This window comes from Macrosteles quadrilineatus, unplaced genomic scaffold, assembly GCF_028750875.1.
Source record: "Macrosteles quadrilineatus isolate MER2022 unplaced genomic scaffold, UCM_ALF_1.0 Scaffold_3__2_contigs__length_128488019, whole genome shotgun sequence".
Taxonomy (NCBI): domain Eukaryota; kingdom Metazoa; phylum Arthropoda; class Insecta; order Hemiptera; family Cicadellidae; genus Macrosteles; species Macrosteles quadrilineatus.
Window position 1 is genome coordinate 31,668,724 of NW_026542596.1, and position 26,414 is coordinate 31,695,137.

Consider the following 26,414-nt stretch of genomic DNA (forward strand, 5'->3'; position numbering starts at 1 on the left):
TGGCTTTATATATTTCGGCATGAATAATTAGTCTAAAAACAGCGTGAAAGTTGGAAGTTGGAAAATGTACCCTACACGTCATGGTCGTGAATTTTGAGACTTTAAAAATACGAAAAAATACCTAGAACCTATTGAATACCAAATAAATGTGTGTAACATGTTGCCCCCGTCCAAAAAAATATTAAAACACATAATAATAAACTACAAATCCAGTATCTACAAAGTAAAAGGCCAGGGACATGAAAACGTAAGTTTTTAAATTTTCACTCAGTAAGATTAAATGTTTAATTCAATACGAGCAAAGCTACTGGTACTCTTTACGTCTTTACGTAGATGTAGAAGGTGGAGTCAGCCCAGGAATATCGCAAGGATGTTTATATGGGAGAAATAAAACAGGAGAGTCTCCAAGACAATACCATAGATAAAACGTGTTGGTTAGTCTATGACAATACCATCCTGAATTGATTCACGGCCACCTCGATTCTGCTATAATTTCAGACTGTATGGGTTTTTATTACCATTGATTATAATATATCTCCCATTTCGGGGAGGTTCAATCAATACCGTCATTATAACCATGCTGACTATGAGTAGGTTTGAACATCTAATATAAATATATCTTGATAGGATATACTTTTACGAATTCACAAAAGCTAATTAACAAATTTCTTAAATCTCTGTTTTATTTTTGACAGTATACCGTGCTTAAAAAAATTAAACAAATTTGTATTTCCTTTTGGTCTCTCTTTTTGTTCTTGGCGCTTGTTCGCTTGTTGGGGTTTGAATTTTAGAGGGAATGCCTAAAACGGCTAGCTATGTTTTCCGAAGATGTTTAGATTATTATTTCGATTTTATATTTTTTTGTTTGATAAAAAAATGGCTATGTTTATTGAAATGAGCTGACGATTTGAAGTTAGGCATATGGTAAGTTTATCAGCCCTTAGTTTTATTAGTTTTGAGGTGTAACACTTGACGATTTAAGGTTATGTTTGATAAAATTGAGGATAAAATAGGCCTAGGTGTAGTTTAAAAACATATTTAACGTTGTTATATTTTTATTTTGATCCATAATTTTTGTCTACAAAAAGGGTTTTAGTCTCTTAAGTTTAATACTACTAACTTAGACAGACCATTACTGTACTGTAAGTTAGATGCTCTGCTCTAGTGTGTTGTGATTGGACACTAGGCCTAGTCCTTGCCTAGTCTAGGCTTGAGAATTTTGACTCAAATAGAAACATAGTCTCGTTAATTGATTAGCATTTGACTTACAAACAATAAATTTAGCATGTTGGCCTTCGTATCATGACCAACTTATCATTACTTCCTATAGTTAATTGCTACAATATAATAACTTTGTTGTCAAAGCTAAAGGCCTAGGTCCTAAGTTTAAATAGGACTAAGTTTAAGCCAAAATTCTGGGCCTAAAATGTCTAAAAACTTCCCAGACCATTACATAACTTATTGAGTAGGTACCGGTAATGTTTGGACTTTTTTCTCTTGTATAGTTATCCTCATCTACATGCATTTTATATTCTCTTTGTATCTCTTGCTTTGACCTTGTACTCTACACACATTGTACTCTTCCTTGACAAATGTTTAACCAACATAATACCTTTCATTGACCATTCCACATGCAATTGTATTGTCTATTGGGAAATAAAACTTTGATTTGATTTGATATAGCCTATACAGATTTCAAGATCAAGCTATAGATGTTAAACATCAAATAGGCTATCTAAAAAAAATTAAAACTTAATAGTAGCCTAGGTCTATTTCATATTAAGCTTAGGCTAAAGGCCGGTGACTTTTTTATTTATCATGGTCCGTGCTACGGGGACTGTTTGCTACAGTAACAGTAGGCCTGCTAATCACCGAATAACAAGTGTATACCGGTACCTCTATAGTGCTATAATAGCCCAGACATTGAGATGCTAAAGTTAAATAATCTGAGGCACATTAAAGATTATTTCACTGTTGACAGTATGTTTTCAGATTGATTTCGCAATAGAGCCTATATTATTAAGGCTAGCTACCTAGTAAGTTAATTAAAATACTGTATACTGGCCTAACTTAAATTCTTCATCTTAAAATTAAGTTACCATGTCTAACCAAATTAGGCTAAAAACAAACATTTCATAACATATAGGCCTAAGGCCTAATAAAATATAGGGGACCAGAACTTGAACTTACTCACTTAATACTTAGGCTAAGCTACGTAACTTAGGTACCGGTACTTAATAATTCTTGAGTTCTCCATCATTACCAGATATAGTCTGATAGATTGTGTCAAAATAAATAAAACATTGTGTACACCTACAATATTTCCAGATATTTATAACATAGCCTACTTAAAAACTTGGCTCTTTGATAAAAACCTGGATACTTTAATTATCACATGTTAAGGTCTATTACATTCACTCATTATGGCATTCATCTCTGGGGAAATTCCCCCCATGTAATTAAGTGTTTACGTCTGGCTTCGCCGGTGTGAACAGTCCTTTAATTGCCAAGCGTGGATAGCTAAGTTACTCAAGTACAGCTAACACTGCAGTGAGGGAAGTCAATATTTGGGGCCTACCTGATTTGAAACTCATCTACTTTCTCTCTCATAAGGGGGCATAAAGTGTGACAGACGACATTAGACTATCAATGGAACATTGACAGGGTACGATTCTTAACCTTTTTTGATTTTTCTAAAGCCTTTGACTTAGTAAATCCTAAGCTCATCTTGGAAAAGGGGTAAAGGGCAATAGGGGTTTCGATTGGTGTATTAGACTGGCTTGGATCCTATCGGTCAGACAGGTGGCAGTGTGTTGAGGTTGATGACTTACGATCTGACTGGGAGACAGTTACTAGTGGTGTGCCTCAGGGGTCATTCCTTGTCCCTCTGCTGTTCGTATTATACATAACTGACTTGAGCTCCAGTCCTCACACACTGTAAATACCACATGTATGCTGACGACTTACAGATTTATACACATTTCTCAGCCAAACAGATCAACGAGTGTTCTGAGAGCGAACGAAGGTTTTGAGAAAATCATTACATGGACTAATAAACACGGTCTCAGACTAAACTACGAAAAAACTAAATTTGTTTATGGAACTCAATTGACTTTCTCACGACGAATCCAATAACTATACAGTAAATAAATGGAACAGCGTTGCTTTACAGTGACAGGGTCAAAAACTTAGGACTTACTATCAACTCGACACTTACTTGGGGCGATGCGGTAGTAGACATCCGTAAAAAGGTGTTTGTATCAACCCACTCACTTAAAAAGTTACAAAATTTCTTGCCTTTGCACATGAAGTTACACCTGGTTAAATCACTTGTCTTTCCCCACTTCACTTACTGCAACTCTGTGATCAATGACATGATCTAAACCTCGCTGATGCTCTCCAATGCCCTCAGAACTACTGCCTAAGATTCATTTATGATCTAAGACGCAGTGAGCGCATCACCCCTTTCTACATTCATTCTATGTTAAGCTATGTAACCTCAACCTGAGATCAATCAAAATTCTTTTGCTAACCTATTCAATAGGCCTATTAAAAACCAATTTTCCAAAATATTTTGTGGATTATTTTAGGTTTTTAGCTGAAGAAAGTGTTAGATACTCACGCCATGCATCTTTAACTTTGCGTATGCCTCACCATATCAAATCAAATATTCCTTTATTGCCAGTTAACATATTTACATGCATGGCTTGCGTCACAATTTATAAATAAAATACATAATAAGAAGCAATGACATAGATACACATTATTGCAGAAAAACACATCATGCCTAAAAAATGCTGAATTGTAGTTTACGACATAGAACCGCAGTTTACGACAGAGCTTTTGTTGTAACTGCTTGCCATCTTTGGAACGATCTCCCTTTAGCTATTAAATCCCTTGATAGTCGTTCCCGGTTTGTGGCACCACTGAAAAATCTCTATTTTGAACGCATGGCCATGGTTGGTTTGTCCTAGGGGCTTGTGCGTATGAGCAATCGCTGACAAGTGTGTGTGTGCGTAAGTATTTGTAAAATTAAAAATTTACTGATTTTTGTTAAAAGTTTCTGTATCTATGATTTTTGTTTTGTTTTATTGTAAACTGATTTTGTTAAAATTTGTATCATATTTAAGTACAGGTTAAGTGTAAGAGAGGGCTATGTGGCCCTAACTTTGCCTGGGTAAATAAACAATATTTTATTTCATTTCATTTTAGGTTAATACACAGATAGTAAAGAAAGATTGAGAAATTTCAGGTTTTCTTAAAAGATGGAGCACTTGACACAACTTGACACATACCTACGAGATGTGTTGGATCCAACTTAGTCTGCCATCCACCACAACTAGTAACCTTAAAATCACATCAAGTCATCCTTTATTCATTTTGTACAAAATACATGAATAGTGTCAATATTATTTAGCCTAGATAAATAGTCAACATAAAAATAATATATAAACCGTACTTAAGTCAGCGGAAAAAGTCATTGACCTTATAGCAACATTTGTTACATAACAACTTGAATAAATTTCTTTTAAATTACCTTAGGGAAGGTGCAGACTTAATGTAATCAGGCATCAGGTTATTTGTTGTTGTTTGATTTGTTCTTACTGCGCTCTCTTCCTCTACTCTCCGTTTCAAAATGCAGACCAGTGACTGGGGTTTGTCATAATTTATTTTAATGCGGTTAGCAACAAACCAACAAACTAACTTGCTATTTGGGAATCAGGATAAGGATCAGCTAAAAGAATTAAAATAACACCTACCTTTTACAAAAAGTTGCAAAATGTTGTGCTCCAAGTAACTAAGTTAGGTTAATAAGAACCAAAATAATCATAAACCAAAAAGCTTTTTTTAAAAACATCAGTAAATAGACCTAAAATGCTTTGTAGCTTTGGAAGTGCTGTTTCTTGTATGATTTTGATTTATGATCCTTTATTTATAATATAATTTAGTTGGTTGAATAGGTAGGCCTATTTTGACAGGTAAAAAACATAAAACGTATTTGTTTAGTTATATAATTAAATTGCCTCCTTGACTGACTGATTTAACAAACATTCAGGTCCGTACAAAACAATCTTTACATTTGGTTACTTAAATGTCCTAAGGGTTGTAACGTTAAAGTAAGATTTGTCCAAATGATAGAGAAGTGATTAAGGGTGTGTTGCTAGCCTAGTAGTTATTGTCTCCGAATTCGGTGCGGAAGGGACTGGTTCAACTCCTAGCACACATCCACAAAAACTTAATGAGTTTGGACAGCTTTCACCTAAAAGCGTTTGATTTATGGTATAAGACTATGGGGCAATTCACCATCAGCAAAAAAAGTGTTTGTTTGGCAAAAAAAAGCAATTAGGGTTATCTGTGGCCTAAATGAAAATGATTCATGCAGAACAGTCTTTCCTGAACTTAGCATATTTACTCAACCTAGTCTGTTTATTTACTATAATCTTATATTTGTTAAAAACAACACCCATATCTTTCAAAAAACCTCTACTATTCATTCTCACAACACCAGACAAAAAGAGGACATTGTTAGACCTAGTATTAGACTTGATAAGTATTATAAGAGCCATAGTTACCATCAAATTTTAATTTATAATAAACTGCCAACCAATGTTAAAATGTTACCACCTAAGAAATTTATCAATGTTATTAGCAAGTGGCTTAAAGTTAAGGCATTTTATACCACTGAAGAGTACCTGAGCTGTGGCCCTCAAGACATTATCTATTGATTTTATATACTTTGACGACACCTATTGTATACTGCATATTTAATGGTGAATAAATTCTTGATTCTTGATTCTTGATTCTTTGACTTAATTATAAAAATAAGACTAGTTATACATTTAGCTACCTATTTCCTTACGTTTGGTGTCATATAGATCTTATATTTCTTTTTTATTGCATCTTTACAATATTCTGGAAGGTTCTTTGACTACCAGTTGGTAAATATAGTTTTGAAGCTTAGGCCTAACTGTATCTAATTACATTTCTTATTTTGCAGGGTTTAATTGGGAAATGTAGAAACATAGCCTGATAAAGGCTAGCTACAAAAACATCAGGTTATTGGTTAGATTGAACAGATTTATTCATCATGGATATTTATGATTTGTTCTCCAAATTCGAACTGGAATTGCTGCCACAGGACTGGGTCCAGAATTTATGGAAAGACGATTTTTCAGAAGCCGTTGAATTTCCAGCCGAATATGAGGAGTTTTTGGAAAATACAGATATCGGAGAATTGTTTTCTGGCGCCAGCAAATTTATAAAAGAATGGATAGACATACCTTCTGGCAACAGCACGTTTTCAGGAGAGAACAGGAAATCCATTCATAATAGGTCCAGCTTTAACGCAAGTGAGGTTGATTCAAAATCATGGCAAAATCTCATCAGCAACAACGTGAAACACCGAGCGCTAGTGGCTGTGCTAAGTGTTTTCATATCAAGAGGTAAAACAGAAAAGCAGTTTGAGGTGAAAAGACTAGGTTTAAAAGCAACAGACCTGTACCTAGTACTTCTTGCCATTCCTGGAAGCCAAGTCTTTCATATTTTTAACCCAATATTATATTCACATGCCATAGAATCTTTGAAAATCTGTAGCACGCTCAGTAGTTCAGCTAGTTCTAAGCCTGCAGCCAAGAAGAAGAAAGGGAAGCGTAACAATGTTGATGATGACGATTTTGAAGACGATGAAGAAGGAAATAATGATTCAGGTGATGACGATATGTTGCCTTCAGATAAAAACATGGTTATCAAAATGCTTAGCACTGTTTTAGAAGACCTCCATTTTGCATTGAAAAGGTTCCAGATGAAAAATCAAGATGATTCACTACTCTTAACCATTCAAATCTTGATTCTTATTACAAGATTGGAACGTAGCTCAACATCTCTATTTTCTAAATCGCCTTCACACAACTCTGTATCGTATCTTGCGTACAAAGCCTACAAAACCCTCTTGGCCCTCTGTTCCCCGGACCATGGTGAAGTGCAAGAAATCGTTTCGTTTATAATGAGAGAAATGATGTCAGGTTTATTATCTTTTGACCAGAAAGGGTTAAAGTTGTCACCCAAGGAAGCACTTGTAATCAAAGATCACTCCATTTATTTCATTTCTAATCTGTTGAGATGTCTAAAAGACTCAGCCCACTTCGGGGTGTTCCTTTTGATTCAGCATATTTGTGTCAGAATTCCAGATAAAGCAGATTTAAGAGCTAAAGGAGTGCAAGTAGTGCAAGAACTGTTGGACATTCTGCCATATTCCCTGTACGCTCACACCGTTATCTGGCTAATGGGCTTGTGTCACAATGACCAGGTGAAACACAGAATAACTGGGCTAGAAATTGTCACAAAACTGTTGCATGGAAATGAAAGAGTTCCATCTTCTCCTTTGCGACCAGTTCTACAGAAGAAAGCTAAAAAGAGAAAAGTGAATAGGAATGATGAGAATGAAGGGGAAGACCATAACGAATCAAACGGTCATGGAGGGGAAAGTGAAAGTGAAGATGAAACGCCCATTCCTTTGACACAGCTTCCGGACTTTTCAAAAAGCAATTTTCTCCTCGCTACAGTCTTTTCTCGGTGTAAAGATGTGGCGTCTTCTGTTAGAGCCAAATCTCTATCTATTTTAGCCAATCTGGTATCATCGAATAATAGTAACATCAAACATGCAATGGAATCCATATTTGTAACACCATACTTGGAAGTAACGAATATTGAAAGAAGTGATATTACTGAAAAAGATTTCCTAGATTTTCAGAGTTTATTGAAGGATATTAGGAAGGAGACGAGTCAAAACTTCGACCCTTTGCCCGGTGCCAAAGCTGTCATTAAACTTCTTGAACTCTTCATTGAAGATGAGAAAGTTTTTGTAAGGAAGTCTGCTCTTCAAGTGTTGGCAAACATATTCCTCATGAGTGACAAATGGATGACTAACAAACTTTTACAGGTAAGGATATCTTCTTATTTCTAACATAAATATATTCACAGAATGGCTTTTGTAGCCCTATTCAAACTGAAGTCAAGGTAGTTCAACAAAGAAACGGATTAGTTTAAATCAGCAAAATGAGAGTAGGCCTATTTATATTCATTGCTAAGTAGTTCAAAATTTGGAGTTAGATCCTCATCGATTTTCTAAACGTGTTAAGGCTTTAATGGATGATTGTGCAGGTGATGGTGAACAACTGCAGAGACATGTCGGTATCGGTGCGCAAGCTGATTGTCCAGTGTCTGACTGATCTGCTCAGACACTACCCCAGCCACCCGGAGCTGCCCAAGTACTGGGTACAGGGAGTCATGCCTCTTCTGGCTGACCAGGAGGTCAAATCACAAGAGAAAGTGCTTGAGGTAAGCCATTTTTAACGGACTGTTTAAATGCATACAGTATTTTACTTAAATTTAGGAGATCATTGTATCTAGTAGAGGCGTTATCATTGGTCCCAAATCTTTCCAACGAGAACAGTCGTTTCAGTACTACCCACTTTCTGCTGATCTAGTCCGATTAAACCGATTTGCTGATAAAAATTGTCCGGTTAAAGAAATGTAATTTTCGCCGAGTGTAGTCCGGTTAAAAGGTGTCCGGATAAGAGGGAGTCTACTGTAATCATATTTTTAAATGTGCTTTATTACCAGAAGATAAGTGTATTCTTAACCAGGCTGTAAATTTACCCAACAGGGAATGTTCTTTAACCCTCCAACTAGTAATGGGCAAATTCTGTAGTGGCAAGGCATTTTTGGCGATTTTGCAGTCATATTTTTTAAAATTCATATAAACTAAACCAACAACCTATTGAACTGTATAGTTAAATTGTTAGTAATGAAATGAAGAATTTGAAAATGGCAACAGAATAAATATTTAGAACAGTATGTGTTGACATTAGGTGAAAGAAATTGTAGTAAGTAAAACTTTGCTGCATGAACCAAAAATTCTTTATGTGAAATTCAAGATTAACTAAATGTTTGGAATTTTTTCCCCTACATGGAAATGTAAAGATATTTCAATTACCATTTTGTCTTAGAAAATTATGACTTAAAACAAAAAAACAACAAATTTTACGATTTTGCGCTACGAATTTAAAACAAACTGCAAAAAGATTTGTTCTCAGGAAATGTAGTGAAAGTACACATTATTGTAAGGGCAATAATATTGGAGATTAAATTAAGTAAGAGTTGCCCATTCTTCGTACTAATGATTTTAACCCCTCCTCCCACCCAAAGGGGGCCTAAGATTATTTAAAATATTGTTGTCTCCCCTTATCTCCTAAGATTATAAATTTATTGCTACACGTATTTAACTAAAGACAGTTTTACAGTTCATGACTTAACAAATTTCAATCATTAAAGCAATAAACCTACATCGGGACTCTAACATGTCAAGACTTGTTCAATATTCACTACAAACAGCCCCTCGATGCATGCAATTGTCTGGTTATCATTAGTTTTTAGCACAGAAAACATTCCCGGACAACATCCTCTCTTTCGAGGCACTTTCTCACGATGGCTATACAATTAAAAAGGGGCCTCCAGCGAGCCAAAGGCGAGTTGTGAAATAATACTAATCTAAATTTACCAATGATTATCCTATACTCTTATAAAAGCAATGTTTGCTTGTATGTATGTATGCTTGCACAAAGATCACAAAGAAAACGACTTTCATGAGGATTTCCTTCAAATTTTGTAAATAATTTATATCCGTCCTAGAAACGTGTTTACTGCAGTTAAAACAGCCAACAAAAATCTAATTACATAAAAAAATGAAACTGAAAGTCAATTATTGTTAACATATGGCCATATGGGTTGCCAAGTAACCATGTTGGTTGAACAAAATAACAAGGGAAAAGTAAACAAAATACTTGCAACATGTGTTTATAACAAGCCATCCACAGTATACTAGTAAAAAAATACAGTAGTACAGTACAAAGGGAATGATTACACTGAAGATAACTCGATATAGGGGTAGAATGGAAATAAACTATATCGAGCCATGGCTCGGTCCCCAGGTACTTAGTAATTATTTTACCAATGGAGGTTTATTTTGTTTTGCCAAATCTTTATGAAGCAGCGCTGCAACTGTAATGAACCTGTTTTCATATTTTTTTTTTATCTTAATTTCAGGCTTTACAGTCACTAGTGCTGGATAACTTGGTTGCTTATGACAAGATGAAGACGCCACACCATGCTCTGCCGTGGACGTTGTTGAACATTATTGCAGACAGCAACAAACGTCAACTCTTTTTGTACGCTTGTCACAAGTGGTCCCTCACAAACTCATTGAGGTACTCTTTAGTCAATGTTTTCTTTTCTGCAGTAGCGGACTTACATACGGCGCCGCCCCTAGGCCCGTTCGGCTGGCCACCTCTTTGTGTTTTGTGAAAAAGAAAAGGTTTCAACGTAAAAGCCACATTAAATTTCCCTTTGTTAGCATGCTTATTAAAGCATTTTCCTGAGAAAGACATAGTACAATATAAGTACATTATATTAAAGTTGTATTTATAGGTTTTAAGACAAACATATATTTTGTAATCGAGGCAAGAATGAATATGAATAGCCTAAATTAATCGCTGGACCCATCGTTGTTCTTGATTTTAAATATAGAATTCAAAACAGCAAACAATAATTTTACTTATAATAAACTGTGTTGTCACCTCTTTATATGAGTTGTGTATACTATGTAACATATGACTTCAACTTTAAAGGAATAGAGAGGCCCTTTACTTATTTTATTTATAGGATCGTACTTGATTTTACCTGATTAGATTCCACGAATCTTTGCAGTTATTTGGTATGCTGTTATACAATGCATTAAATAAGTACAAGATCAAACAATGCTTTTGCCGGATATTATAGTAATGACTGGCATTATAATTAAATACCGTTTAAAGCTACGTGCACACTAAATTTAGGGCGGCACGATACGGATGGACGGGACAGGACAACCGCACATCCGCAATTTAGGACAGTCTGTGAGCTAAAACTGTGAGTTCGACTTCGACGGAGAGCGTGAGACCAGTGGATAATGGTGGGAGTCCCGTGCCGCCCGCCCAGACGGTTCACAGCGTCCGGCTGGTACGGCAGCTCGGAAATGTCCTAGAGTTCTGTCTCTCTGACTTTTTAACAAACGGCGGAAGCTGCCGGACGTCTGTTGCCGGCCGTTCTACCGTAGTGGGCACACCTATATTACATTCAAAGTTATACATTTATGTTTGTTATATTAAAAATCGCCATGCCGGCCGCCCGTAGGTGCCGTGCCACCCTAGTGCGTGTTTAGCTTAAGAATTAATTTAAACTATATGAGTAGTAGAGTAGTTTATTATACGATTATACATTTCGTAAGCAAATTATCACTCTACTTAGTGTGTAACCGCTTTTGATTACATATACTAAGCATAAACAGACAAATGATAAACACGCACTACACACACAGACATACACACAACACATCTGCAATGCCACCACCTTTGACTGCCACTAGAAACACAACACAGGTACTGGTAATGACGCACTGACAGTGCTCGCTACTCGCAGTTGTATGTCTGCCTCTGCCTGTTGCGACATGAACGTGACTCATCTTCACCGCTAACCACCACGCGCCCGTCGCCTGCTGACGCGCCACCTGCCGTGGCCGTGCACCCCTCAATGGCGGGCGCCCCTAAGCGTGTGCAAGTCCGCCACTGCTGTTCTGATCTCCTAATGTACATGTAGGTAGCACAAGAACAGTTTCTACACAGAATATCCAAGTCTACTACATAGGAAGTTGAAAGTTATCACGTTAATATAGGCAAGACCAAATTCAGCAGTACAATTCCTCTCACGGAGACATCGTTTTCTGTCTCCTGTAAAAGCAGCAAAATCGTTGCATCTCCCACAATCTCGGAGACATTATCATCGTCTTTTGCAATCGGGATGAAATCTAACTATAATGATTACCATATATTATTTAATAGATTATTTTCCATCACAATATAAGTAAAATAAAAACAAAGTTTTCACTACATTAGATATCATACCTGTAAATGAACCCCAAAATTTCCATCCATGTGTCATTCAGTTTAAATAAACATGTTCTTATATGAAGTAAACACTGAATTATAAAAATTATCCTATACTCTAATACGAGCAATGTTTGCTTGTATGTATGTATGTATGCTTGCTTGCTTGCTTGCTTGCTTGCACCAAGATCTCGAAAACGGCTCCGACGATTTTCTTCAAATGTTGTAAATAGATTATTTTTGGCCTAAAAACGAGTTTCATGCAGTTAGAACTGCCAACAAAAATCTAATTACGTAGAAAAATGAAACTGAAAATCACATTTTTTTAACATTAGTCTTATGGGTTGCTAGGTAACCATGTTGACTGAATTAAATAACAAGGAAAAAGTAAACAAAAGACTTGTAATTTGTCTATCCAAAGTATACTAGCAAAACAAAATACAGTACAAAAGGAAAAACATAAGTTGTTACTATTGAGCAAAGATTATACTGAAGATTACTCGATTCTATAGTCAAGGGTAGCAGTGTGGAGTGTGGGATCTGTTTATGACGATTAGATTACGGTATCTGCAATCCTTAAATGCTATGGAAAGGGAGGAAAACAGGTCCACGACATAGGAAGTGGTGAAGGAAGTAGTAAAGGCGAGCAGTCTGGAGTGTGGGAACTGTTTATGACGATTAAATTAAGGTATCTGCAATCTTAAAATGTAATGGGAAGGGAGGAAAACAGGTCCATGACGTAGGAAGTGGTGAGGGAAATAGTCAAGGCGAGTAGTCCGGAGTGTGGGAACTGTTTATGACGATTATATTAAGGTATCTGCAATCCTAAAATGCTATGGGAAGGGAGGGAAACAGGTCCGCGACGTAGGAAGTGGTGAAGGAAGTGGTCAAGGCGAGTAGACCAGAGTGTGGGAACTGTTTATGACGATTAGATTAAGGTATCTTCAATCTTAAAATGCTATGGGAAGGGAGGGAAACAGGTCCGTGACATATAAATTGGTGAGGGAATTAGTCAAGGCGAGAAGTGCGGAGTGTGGGAACTGTTTATGACGATTAGATTAAGGTATCTGCAATCTTAAAATGCTAAGTGAAGGGAAGGAAACAGGTCCGTGACGTAGGAAGTGGTGAGGGAAATAGTCAAGGCGAGTAGTCCGGAGTGTGGGAACTGTTTATGACGATTATATTAAGGTATCTGCAATCCTAAAATGCTATGGGAAGGGAGGGAAACAGGTCCGCGACGTAGGAAGTGGTGAAGGAAGTAGTAAAGGCGAGCAGTCTGGAGTGTGGGAACTGTTTATGACGATTATATTAAGGTATCTGCAATCCTAAAATGCTATGGGAAGGGTGGGAAACAGGACCGTGACGTAGGAAGTGGTGAGGGAAGTAGTCAAGGCGATTAGTCCGGAGTGTGGGAACTGTTTTTGAAGATTAGATTAAGGTATCTGCAATCTTAAAATGCTATGGGAAGGGAGGGAAACAGGTCCGCGACGTAGGAAGTGGTGAAGGAAGTAGTAAAGGCGAGTAGTCCGGAGTGTGGGAACTGTTTATGACGATTAGATTAAGGTATCTTCAATCTTAAAATGCTATGGGAAGGGAGGGAAAACAGGTCCGTGACGTATAAATTAGTGAGGGAATTAGTCAAGGCGAGAAGTCCGGAGTGTGGGAACTGTTTATGACGATTAGATTAAGGTATCTGCAATCTTAAAATGCTAAGGGAAGGGAAGGAAACAGGTCCGTGACGTAGGAAGTGGTGAGGGAAATAGTCAAGGCGAGTAGTCCGGAGTGTGGGAACTGTTTATGACGATTATATTAAGGTATCTGCAATCCTAAAATGCTATGGGAAGGGAGGGAAACAGGTCCGCGACGTAGGAAGTGGTGAAGGAAGTAGTCAAGGCGAGTAGTCCGGAGTGTGGGAACTGTTTTTGACGATTATATTAAGGTATCTGCAATCCTAAAATGCTATGGGAAGGGAGGGAAACAGGACCGTGACGTAGGAAGTGGTGAGGGAAGTAGTCAAGGCGAGTAGTCCGGAGTGTTGGAACTGTTTTTGAAGATTAGATTAAGGTATCTGCAATCTTAAAATGCTATGGGAAGGGAGGGATACAGGTCCGCGACGTAGGAAGTGGTGAAGGAAGTAGTAAAGGCGAGTAGTCCGGAGTGTGGGAACTGTTTATGATGATTAAATTAAGGTATCTGCAATCTTAAAATGCTATGGGAAGGGAAGGAACAGGCCCACGACGTAGGAAGTGGTGAAGGTAGTAGTAAAGGCGAGGAGTGTGGATTTTGGGAATGGATTAATGTACCTGCAATACTAAGACTGCTTTAATAGGAAACTTATGATTTTACCCGAGCAAAGCTCGGTCCCCAGGTACTTAGTACCTATAAAACAAGAGTATTTTTAAAGGTTACATACAATTAAGTTTTATGTTCCAGGCAAAGTTTAATAACAGTATTAAAAACCCATATTGGGACAGAGAACAATAATGCTGTATGGTTCCTGTTGGCTTCATTCTCGGAATATCTCGACATCCGAGATCCTGAGTTTGCTTTGAAATATTTCTACGAAAACGTCCTCAACTCACAACAGGTAATACATGCTCATTGCTGATTGTTATTGTGTGTTTCCTTGTGTACCATTACTAGTCGGCACGGTCAACAATGACACAAAATAGATTTACAGCTTTGTATTAAAGTAATATGTGTATTACAGTAGACTCCCTCTTATCTGGACTCCTCGGAACCGAGGTTAGTCTGGATTACAGGATTTGCAGTTAAACCGACGTCTCCAAAAACTCGTTAAAACGGACCGTTTAAATGCATACAGTATTTTACTTTAATTGAGGAGATCATTGTATCTAGTAGACACGTGATCATTGGTCCCAAATATTTCCAACGAGAACAGTCGTTTCAGTACCACCCACTTTCTGCTGATCTAGTCCGATTAATCCGATGTGCTGATAAAAATTGTCCGGTTAAAGAGATGTAATTTTCGCCGAGTGTAGTCCGGTTAAATCGATGTCCGGTTAAATGGTGTCCGGACAAGAGAGAGTCTACTGTAATCATATTTTTAAATGTACTTTATTACCAGAATATAAGCGTATTCTAAACCAGGCTGTAAATTTACCCAACAGGGAATGTTCTTTAACCCTCCAACTAGTAATGGGCAAATTCTGTAGGGGCGTATTAACCAGGTTTTTGGACGGATCTTGTCATATTTAAAATACATACACTATACATATTAAACTAATATTTACTAACTACGATGGTGGCCAGTATCACACCCTAAAGTTCACACTGTCCTCAAGATACTTCTCTATGAAGTAAAAACATTTGGTATAATTTTACCTGTTTATGTCTGTGATCCTACATTTGTTGTATAGAGCAACCGGTTTCAAGGTTATAACCTCATCTTCAGGCTCTTGTTGTCACTCTTGCGAGATCGTCGAGTTTTACAAACACACAAAAACACTAACATTTAAATAAATAAACACGAGACATTGACAGACGAAGACGATTAACATAAATTCGGAAACTAGTTCCACACACGACGCGGCACGGGCAAACGTTTTGTCATGACTCTAGTCCCCTAAGGGACTTTGTCAAGTGTAGAGAAAGAGTTACTTCTCTACACTTGACAAAGTTCCTTAGGGGACAAAATATTGTGAGCATAGTGTTTTTGTACTTGTTCTATGGCCTACCCACACTTTCAAGGTAAGCTAGCTGCTATCCTCCTTTTTCTACAATTTAAAATCCTGGCCTAGAGCCTTTCCTTAAACAAAACTATATGGTGGCATGGTCAAGCTGGACGTCACTCATTGACTGAGTTTGTATGTATGTGCTAATAGTCCAGGCGCTAAACGAGTTGAGTATGCACTGAAAGTCTGACAAAATTTGACTTTTGCTTATTGTTGGGGACATCTAGTAGATGAAAAAAATCGATGATGTCGCATTTCTAGGGTGGTCACAACTCGGTGGGGAGGGGGGGGGGAAGTTGCGCGCGTCAGTGGTTTGCGTTTCCGCGTCTAACTCTCAAACGGTAAATGATAGAAAAGTGGTTTAAGCATCTATCAACACTTAAATATATTGTCCTTCAAAAAGGTTATTACAACCTTTCTTCTATCTCTTAAGCTTTAGGCCTCAATCAACTTGTATTGCAAAAATTTAAATTTTAAACTACTTTAAAATCAAATATCGGAAATATTGTACGCGTTTAAGACATGTTACAGCCGATTTGTGGTTAGAAAAACTAACAAATAGTACAAAAACACCAAGTTTAAGGAAATCTGTGCAAAAACAACAGAGCTACATTTAATTACGTAAGAGTAAACGTGGAAAATTCGTAGTAGTATCGAGGCGCGCATGGATGGTACGTAGCCCACAGTCAATAAGGTTTGGTGTTGTAAGTAAATATGGGAAAGCTGAATTTTTCTATGCTGTTAGACCATGTTGAGATGAGCATTTTCCCAAAAGTCCCCACTCCTCCCCCCTTGTGCTTTCCTCTAGCCCCCTTTTTAGATAAATTTACAGTCTCTTAGAAATTAAGCTATAACTTTAAAACGGGTAAGGATAATAACGCAATCTTTTATTAATCATTTTGCGTTACGATATTCTACAAAAAGCGTATTTAGCATGGTATCCTAAATATTCATAGTTAAAAATATCATAAACATAAAAAAATTATTTTTACGGATTAATTTATGAAACTTTTCTTTGTAGATTTTTTAAACGAGGTCGCACATCAAAATGTTAGGTATAAAATTTGGGGTGCATAGTTTACGCTTTAAAATGATACATAGTTATCAACAGTTTGTTTGCATATAGTGGTTATAGATAGTACAGTATATTGATTTTACAGGACTCTGGCTTTTTTATGCACCGCAACAATGAAAAAAATTACGTATATTATGGCTTTTGTATTTCAATTTGCCGCTTTGTATAGAATATATTAACGTTATGTAGCTCATTCAGTACACATACAGACTGTAGTAGATACATATGAATGAATATCATGCATTTGCTGCTGTACGCCAAAGCCTCATTTTATTATACAGGGTGTCTCACCTAAAGTGAACCGATAGATAATTTTTTATTATGAGATATAGAGTTAACTTCTTATGGGACACTACCTTTTATTTTAAGATGTTTTTTTAGTGGTTTAGAATTTTAAAAATATGTTCGCTATTTTCCAATATGGCTGACAACTTTGTTAGTCCTATCGAATACCCTGTATTTTATGATTGTTTTAGAATGTAAACGCACAATTTTTAAACCTTTTGATTCTTGACATTTTTCTCTAAAGCTACTTGTTTAGTAGTTTAAAATCTTTTTCATCGTGTTACATCGAAGAAGAAATGGTTTGTGAGTACATCCTGCATCCTGTAGCTCACATAAGCGAGTAAGTTTAAGAGCGAAAATACAAAGAATAAACCAGTTTTCAAACCAGATCTACATAAAAAAACCATAAAATAAATTGTTCCAATATCTAAGTAAGCTCAGTAACACAAAACAACAAAATCAGTATTTTTAAAGTATTTTATATATTTTTTTGAACGAGGACTTATACGTGACTCATTTATTCTTTGCACTTTCTCTCTCAACTTCTTCGTTTACGAGCTACAGGATGCCGAATGTACACCACAAGCCTTTCTTTTAGATATAAAACGCTATCAAAGTAAATTATAAAAGTAACAGGTTTGTTTTTTGAATTATTAACTGTTTGTACAAACAGTACAATATTTCCGATATTTGATTTTAAAGTAGTTTAAAATTTTAATTTTTGCAATACAAGTTGATTGAGGCCTAAAGCATAAGAGATAGAAGAAAGGTTGTAATAACCTTTATGAAGGACAATATATTTAGGCGTTGATAGACGCTTAAACCACCTTTCTATCATTAACCGTTTGTGAGTTAGACGCGGAAACGTAAACCAATGACCCGCGCAACTTCCCCCCCTCCCCCCCGAGTTGTGACCACCCTAGAAATGCGACATCATCGATTTTTTTCATCTACTAGATGTCCCTAACAATAATCAAAAGTCAAATTTTGTCAGACTTTCAGTGCATACTCATCCCGTTTGGCGCCCGGCCTATAAGTGATTTTTAAGACTTGTGACGAACTCTTACGAGTGATAAAACTTTAAACTTTACATCCAGCTTGACAATGACGCCATAGATGTAAAACTGGACGCCATATAGACAACTTTAGTTAGTATTACTTGGACAGAAAATGGTAACTTAACCTGTTGTACATAATTTTATTATCTATTTGTAATGTGTGGTGGGTAGATTTTTTTATGTTACAGTTATTTCCAATTAATTATTTGTCTGTTGTTTGTTTGTAGGTGGATGAGTACTGCTGTCAGATGGTGACAGAGGTGATGCACCTCAGCTGGAGACAGTTGGATGTCCTAGCTCAGATCAACCTGTGCGACGGTTTACTCCGGCATCTGATGCAGTTCACTGTTCCTCTGCCAATGATAGCTCGGTGTGTTGACATCTGTCAGCTCATCACAGAGACTCACGCTGACACCCCGGAACAGGGCAGGGAAAGAGTCAAGGAATGGGCCACCAATCTTATAAACGTTAGTAATTAAATTGTTCGACTAATGATTAATTTGAAATTTAACATTAAAGCTTAACATAAAATATTTTGATACAGTGAATGTTTTTCTTTTTCTTTTTTTTTTGTTAAGAAATAATTTAGAGATTTGTAATGTTTTTAGCATCTGAAAAAGTTAGAGCAGTAGAATACAAACAAGAGACACGACGGTCGACGACAAGACACGGGCGCGGCAGCTCAGATGAGTCGAATCCGAATCTTGAATCCACCGAATCCTAAGACAAGATTTGGATTTGAGATTCGATTAACGAGATTCGAGACTGCCACCCGCCAGCTCTATGTATCTATATTAACGTGTAGCAACACAGCGACAGCAGTAGCAGTGTCAATCTACGCATAGCTGGAACAAAGCCAAACTCGGTCTTAAAACTTAAGGCCATGGCTTGAATTACGTCTTACTTACTTACTCTTACTCCCATGGCCATTTGTACTCCAAGTGGTACTTGGCCTCACCAACATTACGTCTTAGTCGAATATTAATTGTATTTGAAAAGGGATTGGTCGATAACAGAATTTCTCGATTTGGTACCAGTTCGGAAATATTACTCACGATTCTCGATACCGATTCCATATAAAAGATGGAAGATGAAGATGAAGACATACTGTGTCAGTACATCTTCAGTGTGGGAGAGTTGGTACTACTGTGTCCTGCTCAGCTGATCATACAGAACCTACAGAGTATTCAGACGTATATATACTTTTTTTTTGTCCTAGGACGCTAGGCACGAGCCTGAGATTGTTTTTCACATTACTTCAGGCTAGACCTAGGGGTGCGTCATTATCACTTAGATAAAATCCATTCGTGATTTGACGGGATTTGAGACCGGAACCTCGGAAAACGAAGTCCCGCGCTCTAACCACTATTAGTATTCAGTCAGATGGTTGTTGTAGATATGTGAGTCCAAGATAGAGAAGGTGATAGGCCCTGCGGCTCCTCCTGAGGTGGAAGATGAAGACAGACTATGTCAGTACATCTTCAGTGTGGGAGAGTTGGTACTACTGTGTCCTGCGCAGCTCAAACACTCCAGTCTGCTGATCATACAGAACCTACTAGAAACTGACTTTGACGAGGAGATTGATGAGGATGATGCTGGTTGGTTGATACAATTTATATGTTTTTCACAGTCTAATCCACACTACCCTTACACTTGACAAGTCCCCCAGGGGACAAAGTATTGTGTTCAGTGTCAGTGTCTCTTCTGTATGTTCTGTGGCCTACCTACATGTTCTTCACGGAGTTGCTAACCTCCTTATTTACAAAATTCAAAATCCTTGCCTAGAGTCTTTCCTTGAACAAAACTATACTGATGTTGAGGCAATCATACCTTATAGACCTAATTATGTCATGAATATTTACTTAATTAGTTCTAATCATGACCAAGTGCCAGAGACATGTTAATTTGTATATTTGATTTTATAATAATGTGTTTTTTATCTATGTTTCACCAGCCGAGGAGAGATGGAAGGGCCATGTTAGTTCTGCAGTTCAGGCTGTCGCGGTGGTCACACTGGGGAAGCTGTGTTTGCAGAAGGAACATACAGCCAAGGTGTTGGTACCCCTGTTTGGCAGTCTGCTCAGTGAGACACCTCACAACGAGATCAAGATCAACGCCATGATAGTGCTTACGGACATGTGTGTCAAGTGAGTTAGAACTAATTTATAAATTGACTTGATTCTGATTGTGAGGTTATTTGATTTTAAGGAAATGCTGTGTGATTTGAGGAGGATTTTATAAGGACCATTCTGTTGCATAGTTTCTTTGGACAAAAAAAACCACCAAAGCAGGGTCTGGCGTAAAGGGTTAACAAACATTTGATAATGTATCAAGATCAAGTACATCATTATCATACGATGAAACCTATATACAGTATTCTTACCTTTGATATTGTCAGAACCATCACAAAACACCCTCATAAAATTACTCTAAGCAAAGATAACGGAGGATTAATCACTCTCTTGTACAGGTTCACGTCCGTAGTGGAGAATCATCTACCTGAGATGTGTATCTGTTTGAGAGACAAAGACTTACAAGTGAGAGAGAACACATTGACTCTGATGATGCAGCTCATACAGGAGGACTACCTCAAGGTTCGCTGCCCGATGCTGTTCCATCTGATGTCGATGCTGAACGACGAACATCAGCTGATTCGAGACATGATCTCCTCATTCATCGTCAACTCTATGTTAGTCAAACAGAAGAACATTTTAATGCAGCATTTCGTCGAGTCTCTGTTCCACTACAACGCTTATTTGGTAAGATTTTGAGCAAAGAGTTTGTATTTTGTGGATGAATCAAGTTATATTTCCAATTAAAACATTTTTTAGCCTCCTGGGGAGCAAATTGTTATTTTAAGTTGGTATAAACTTTTGCACCCATCTGCAACTTGGCCACTGTAAGAATCATGTTATCTTTAACACAAACCTTCTCTGGTGCACCTGTTCTTACTTAATTATTACATTAACCAGGTATTTAGACCAGATACTCATTGTCACAATAATGGCCAATTAATTGGTGACATAGCCTACAAATTTTACATTAACTTGAGACTATTTGACCCTACATAACAATGTGTTGTGATTAATTGGTTTTATTTTATAACATCATTCAACTTGGAGAAAACAGGGAACTTAAATGGCACAGTAAATATATAGTCAAATCTTGATTTAAATATGTCATGTTTATATCATTCTACCAGACATTTCATTTATGATAACCATGATATCGCACAACAAAATCTTACAGTTTAGCAAATATTATAGAAAATGGGTAACAAATTTGAGTGATTCTGCTGCACAGGGCCACTCAATGTACTCCAAGGGCCGTACAATGGGTATGAGAGAGCGCACCGTGTTCTCTTTGGAGGGTACGGACCGGGAGGCTCAGAGACGGGTCATCTACAGGTTCATGTTGGAGAATATGATGGACGACCATCGATTCAGCGTCACGTACCGTCTATGCACAGACATTCTGGGTGAGTAACCTCAAAACACTAGTGTACACCCTATGTATGTTCCAATTGGTTTCCAGAATATAATAATTTATAATATAGCTTTTATAGTAGGACTAGTGTTAACAGCCTTTTAGTTTAAGCCATGTGGTCATGGGGATAATTAACTCCCAAATCAATATAGAAGTAGTTTTATAATCTGGTCATAAACCAAAATGATAATTTCTCAACAAAATAACAATTATTCTAAAATATAGTAGTGGAACTAACCTAAAAATGGATGGGTCGCATTTTTAATTCAGTAGGCTACATGTTGTTGAATTGGCACAGCTAATATAGGCTAATATCTTCCCACCAACAACTGGAACTCGTCTAAAAAATTACCAAAATGATTTAATTTAATGCTAAAAATACTAAACTAAGATTTTATACAATTTACAGTTCGAGCATACAAATTTATTTATGTCGAAAGCAAAGTACACATATTTAAGTTCAAACCTTTTACATATAAGATACAATTCAAGAATTCATTAAAAGGATATATTCCTAGGATGAATACTAATCTTTCAAATTAACAAAATTATATTTAATTCTATCTACTTAATTGTCAATGTGCCCTTTCCGTACTGATTCTACTCCAATATCAAGTTTTTCCAGCTAGAACTTCTACAATCAATGATACCACTACAACAAAACACAACTACTTCCATCACTATATATGTATTCCTATAGTTACAGGCACATATATAATATATATATTTTTATTATACCAACAAAATAATCGGTACATCAGGATTAAATGACCCGATAGTAATTGTAACAACTGTTGTGTATTGTGTATAGTTACACGATAGCTTAGTTGTGGCTCTACTATATGGTGCCACCGCTTATCAACTAGAACTGTGTTTATTATTTATACTATTTTCAACAACTCCCTGGTCACCATATTGGAACTAAAGAAAACTCTCTCTTCCTTAATTGAAAATGCTGTCAGTGGCAGTAAAAAATTCTTAAGTGTTGTCTATATAGTGTAAAGCTGTGTGTATCTTGTGCCAGTTTAGACTTTTTACATTCAGGAAAAAGCCTGCTGTCCTCACAAAAATCCTAAAAACCTAGGCCCTTGTGCTTTATGTTACATCCTAAGTTTCTTTAAAATAAAGTAGTTGAAATAAGCGTGAGAGATAGAAATTCAACCAGTTGGCTAAGAGAGATTGGTTGATGAATTTTAAATTGTAATAGTTAGTTCTTGACTAATTAAATAGCAAATAACTTTAGGTAACTTTAGGTACGTCAATTTACTGGTATTGGATTCCATTGTTGTTGAAAGCACAAAAGTGAACCAACATTACACTGTAAATGTATTTCTTTCTGTAGCAAAAAAAAATATAGGCCTGCCAAATTGAGTCTATTGAACCTCACTAAGGTGAAAAGCAATATCAGGCAATACACATCTGCCAGAATTTGTCTTGCAAAAGATTTGTAAACGGTTATGTGATTTGTAGCCGGAGTGGCCGATGGAGACATAGACCTCAGTCCTAGTGGCACAACGTTGCTGCAGGACGCGTTGTATGTTCTATCCAGCGATGAAATACGCCTGTCTCACCTACGAGGGGCTTCTAAAGACTGTGATGACGACGAAGAACCAGCACCCGAGGCCCAGATGGCTGAGGTCATCAGCAACCTCGCTCGCAAGACTTTGGTTTCCCAGGCAAGTATATCACTGAATTTATCAATTATTTTTAAAACTTAAGAGGAAATTAAGAGTTAAATAAGGTTATTTAGTTTATGTAAGAAATAAAAAAAAACTTAATGAAATGTTTAAGGAGAGTAAGAAGTACTGTAAAGCACAAAATAATTTTTTTCTGTTTGATCCTAGTGAGTTTATTTAATGGAAATAGGACTTTACTTTTCACTTCCAAAACTAATTATATAGAGTAATTGGCTGGTTTCATCTTACTCTTAAGCTAGCTTAAATAACCACATGCTCATTAATTCACATTTGATAGCGAGTGTGTGCACTACTGTTTTTGGGTATTTACTCAGGGGAGGTATAGAAGAGGCTACGATGACAGCTGAGGGCTTCTTATTAGCTGAGGGAACGCCATTACCGTAACAAAACGAATAGTTGCCATCGGCGTCAGTGGTCCAATGGTTAGCGTGCCGGGCTGATATACTGTAGGTCCCGGGTTCGAATCCTGCTGGTAACATTAACTTTTTGTCCAAGAATTTTTTATTATCAGCAAGTTTGGTTGGTTTGGTTCAGTTATTACAGTTTAATTTTATTATTAAGTCATTACAAAATTTTAATTGAGCAAATTCTAGTTTTATTTAATAAACAGAATTATTTTTCCGATTACTAAACTTTTGTTGTATTATTTCTTTATCAGCAAGTTTGGTTAGTTTGGTTAGGTTATGATAGTTTAATTTTATAATTAAAAAATAATAAAATTGAATTTGAGACATTTATAATTTTATTTTATGAACAGAACTATTTTTGCGATTAGTAAACCTTCATTGCCGAAGTGCTCCCTACTACAGCGCCGTTCACGGAGGAATTTTGAACTAAATGCCTCATTCGTACCTCCCCTAAGTCAGACCCCTGTTTTTGGACTGCAACTCTGTCTATAAAAACATTTACATGGAGGAAATTTTGTAATACTTCAAAGTTGAAACTACTAAAAAACACCAGCCCACGATATTTAGCACAAACTAACCACGAGCATGAAAATTCTAAAACAGAATGAGCGATAAATTTTGTTAACCAAAGAAAAACATCGGAATTGAGCCAAGAATTTTGCAACTAACCCTTAGAATTGACCCCATTCAGGTCTTGCAATGACAACTGTGACGATACAGTCATTTATTTTTTGGGTAATTCGCAAACAGTTTTTCATGGGAAAAATATAAAAATATTTATCAATTGTCCTCAGAACTTAATTTCTTGATCAGAATGTAATCTGTTTTATGATTCAGTGGCTTAGAAGCCTGACCAGTTTTTCTGTCATGCTTCATAATCAAGATACAAATGTCCGGGAAAAATAAAGAGCAGTGCTTTTTAAACATTTTCTTGTTGTATGTATTTTCATGCCAACTTTTTTCTTGTTTCAAGGTTGTAAAGAAAAACATGATTGAAAATGTGGTCCCCATCTTCATCAAGCTAAAACTGAAGTTAAAACAGCTCAAGTCTCCGTTAGTGCGAGATCTGATGGCTTGTCTACGGGAACTCATGAAAGACTACAAAACTGAAGTGAGTATTTGTCAAATATTAAGGCGTAGTATACCTACCTCAATATTTATTGGTAGATAAATAAGGACAGTAATGTAGGAAAATTCTTTTTGACCTAGGACCTTAATCTAATGAAATTAAACTTATACAAACATTGGTTATAACATCATGAATGTATATGCTATGTTTGGTTCAAATTTTTTTCTGCTTGTTTATTTAGGTTTTTAAGTAAAAATTCAAGTAAGCAATAAGCATGTCATTTATTGCTTTGTTTTGGGACTTTTTAAAGCTTTTGCCAGAAGGATTCTTGGTCAAGTTACTGTGTGTGATCTGAGCAAGGCTTTTGATTGTGTTGATCATAGTCTCTTGTGTAAATTAGAGCACTATGGCGTCCCTTCTCTCAATTTTTAAGTACTATTCAAGTGTGGTTGTTCATAGTTTGTTTATGCAAAGGGTGTGCATTTCAGGTGCATTGAAGTTAAAACTGGAGTTCCCCAAGGCTCAGTGCTTGGTCCCATACTCTTTTTTATTTCTGTCAATGATTTACCACTTAGTATCGGTTCCCAAACCACAATGTTTGCAGATGACACAACATTATTAATTATTCACATAGATTATAATAGATTAAAGTTAGCTGTTGGACTGATAATGAAACAAGTTGGTACGGTAATTGGTTCGGTGTTAACAATAATATGAATTTCTTTCTTAATATGGATAAGACTCATTACCTAGTTTGTCATACGAAAAACAAAGATTTAGGCTCAGTTATGGTTTGGAAAGAGGATAGGCCTATACTAATTTTCAGTGTATTGATTGATAGCAGCCTTTCCTGGTCGTATTCATTCAGTTTATTCAAAACTGTCAATAGTTATCATTTGCCTTCCAGACTTTCTAGCTTTTACAAATTGACGATTTTGAAAATAATAAAAAGGAAAACCTGTAACTTAACGTTTTGTGATTGTATGTCCAACTAATTAGTTCAGTTGAGAGGGACTATTCTGTGTTAACTGTGAACGTAAATGTGTTTCCAGATAAATGACATCTTGGCAGCGGATAAGGAGCTGGCTGCAGAGATTGCCCACGACCTACAATCCTCTAGGCTAGAAGAGGAGGACAGCGGAGACGAAGCTCCTAAACTGAGCGATGGTGAGGTGCTAAAGAAAGCTATGATGGGAGTCGTAGCGCTAACGGAAGTGAGGAACAGTCTGAACATATCCAATCAAAGAACCCCACAAGTCAGGCTATCTCGGTTGGACAGTTCACCTGTAAACCCGCCCAATGGAACTCCTAAAAGAACATCTACGCAGCAGGAATCCCCTGTGAAAAGAACATCTGAGTCTAGCACTCCTGGTTCTTCTAAATCATCCCCGGGGACCAGTGATGCGGTGAGCAGCAAACAGTGTTCCCCCACCACTGCCTCGGACTGTGAGCCTGCTATGCGTGTCAGGTCTAGTAGGCTATCTACCGGGTCCACTTGTAGCGAAGCAAGCACCAACTCCAGGACTAGTAGGAGCTCCAGGAGGAATAAGAAGAAATAGTCCTCATTGTATGTATTTTCTTGTACAAAGTTATATTTCAACTGTATTTTTTGGCCGCGTTTTATATGTCTTTAGTATATTTAGTTAGATTAAAATAATAAAGCC

The 26,414-nt window shown here is 36.8% G+C and overlaps 1 protein-coding gene across 1 annotated transcript; it reads left to right on the top strand.

The window, feature by feature from the left end:
* The first annotated feature begins 797 nt into the window (after positions 1-797).
* Positions 798-26,414, top strand: LOC128989083 (condensin-2 complex subunit D3-like). Its single transcript, XM_054410940.1, has 13 exons — positions 798-924; positions 5,999-7,939; positions 8,161-8,337; positions 10,105-10,265; positions 14,412-14,565; positions 18,319-18,558; positions 19,488-19,689; positions 20,046-20,238; positions 20,562-20,850; positions 21,395-21,569; positions 23,048-23,253; positions 24,655-24,792; positions 25,803-26,414. The coding sequence occupies exons 2-13, from the start codon at positions 6,089-6,091 to the stop codon at positions 26,307-26,309; spliced, it is 4,293 nt and encodes a 1,430-aa protein (XP_054266915.1). The 5' UTR covers positions 798-924; positions 5,999-6,088; the 3' UTR covers positions 26,310-26,414.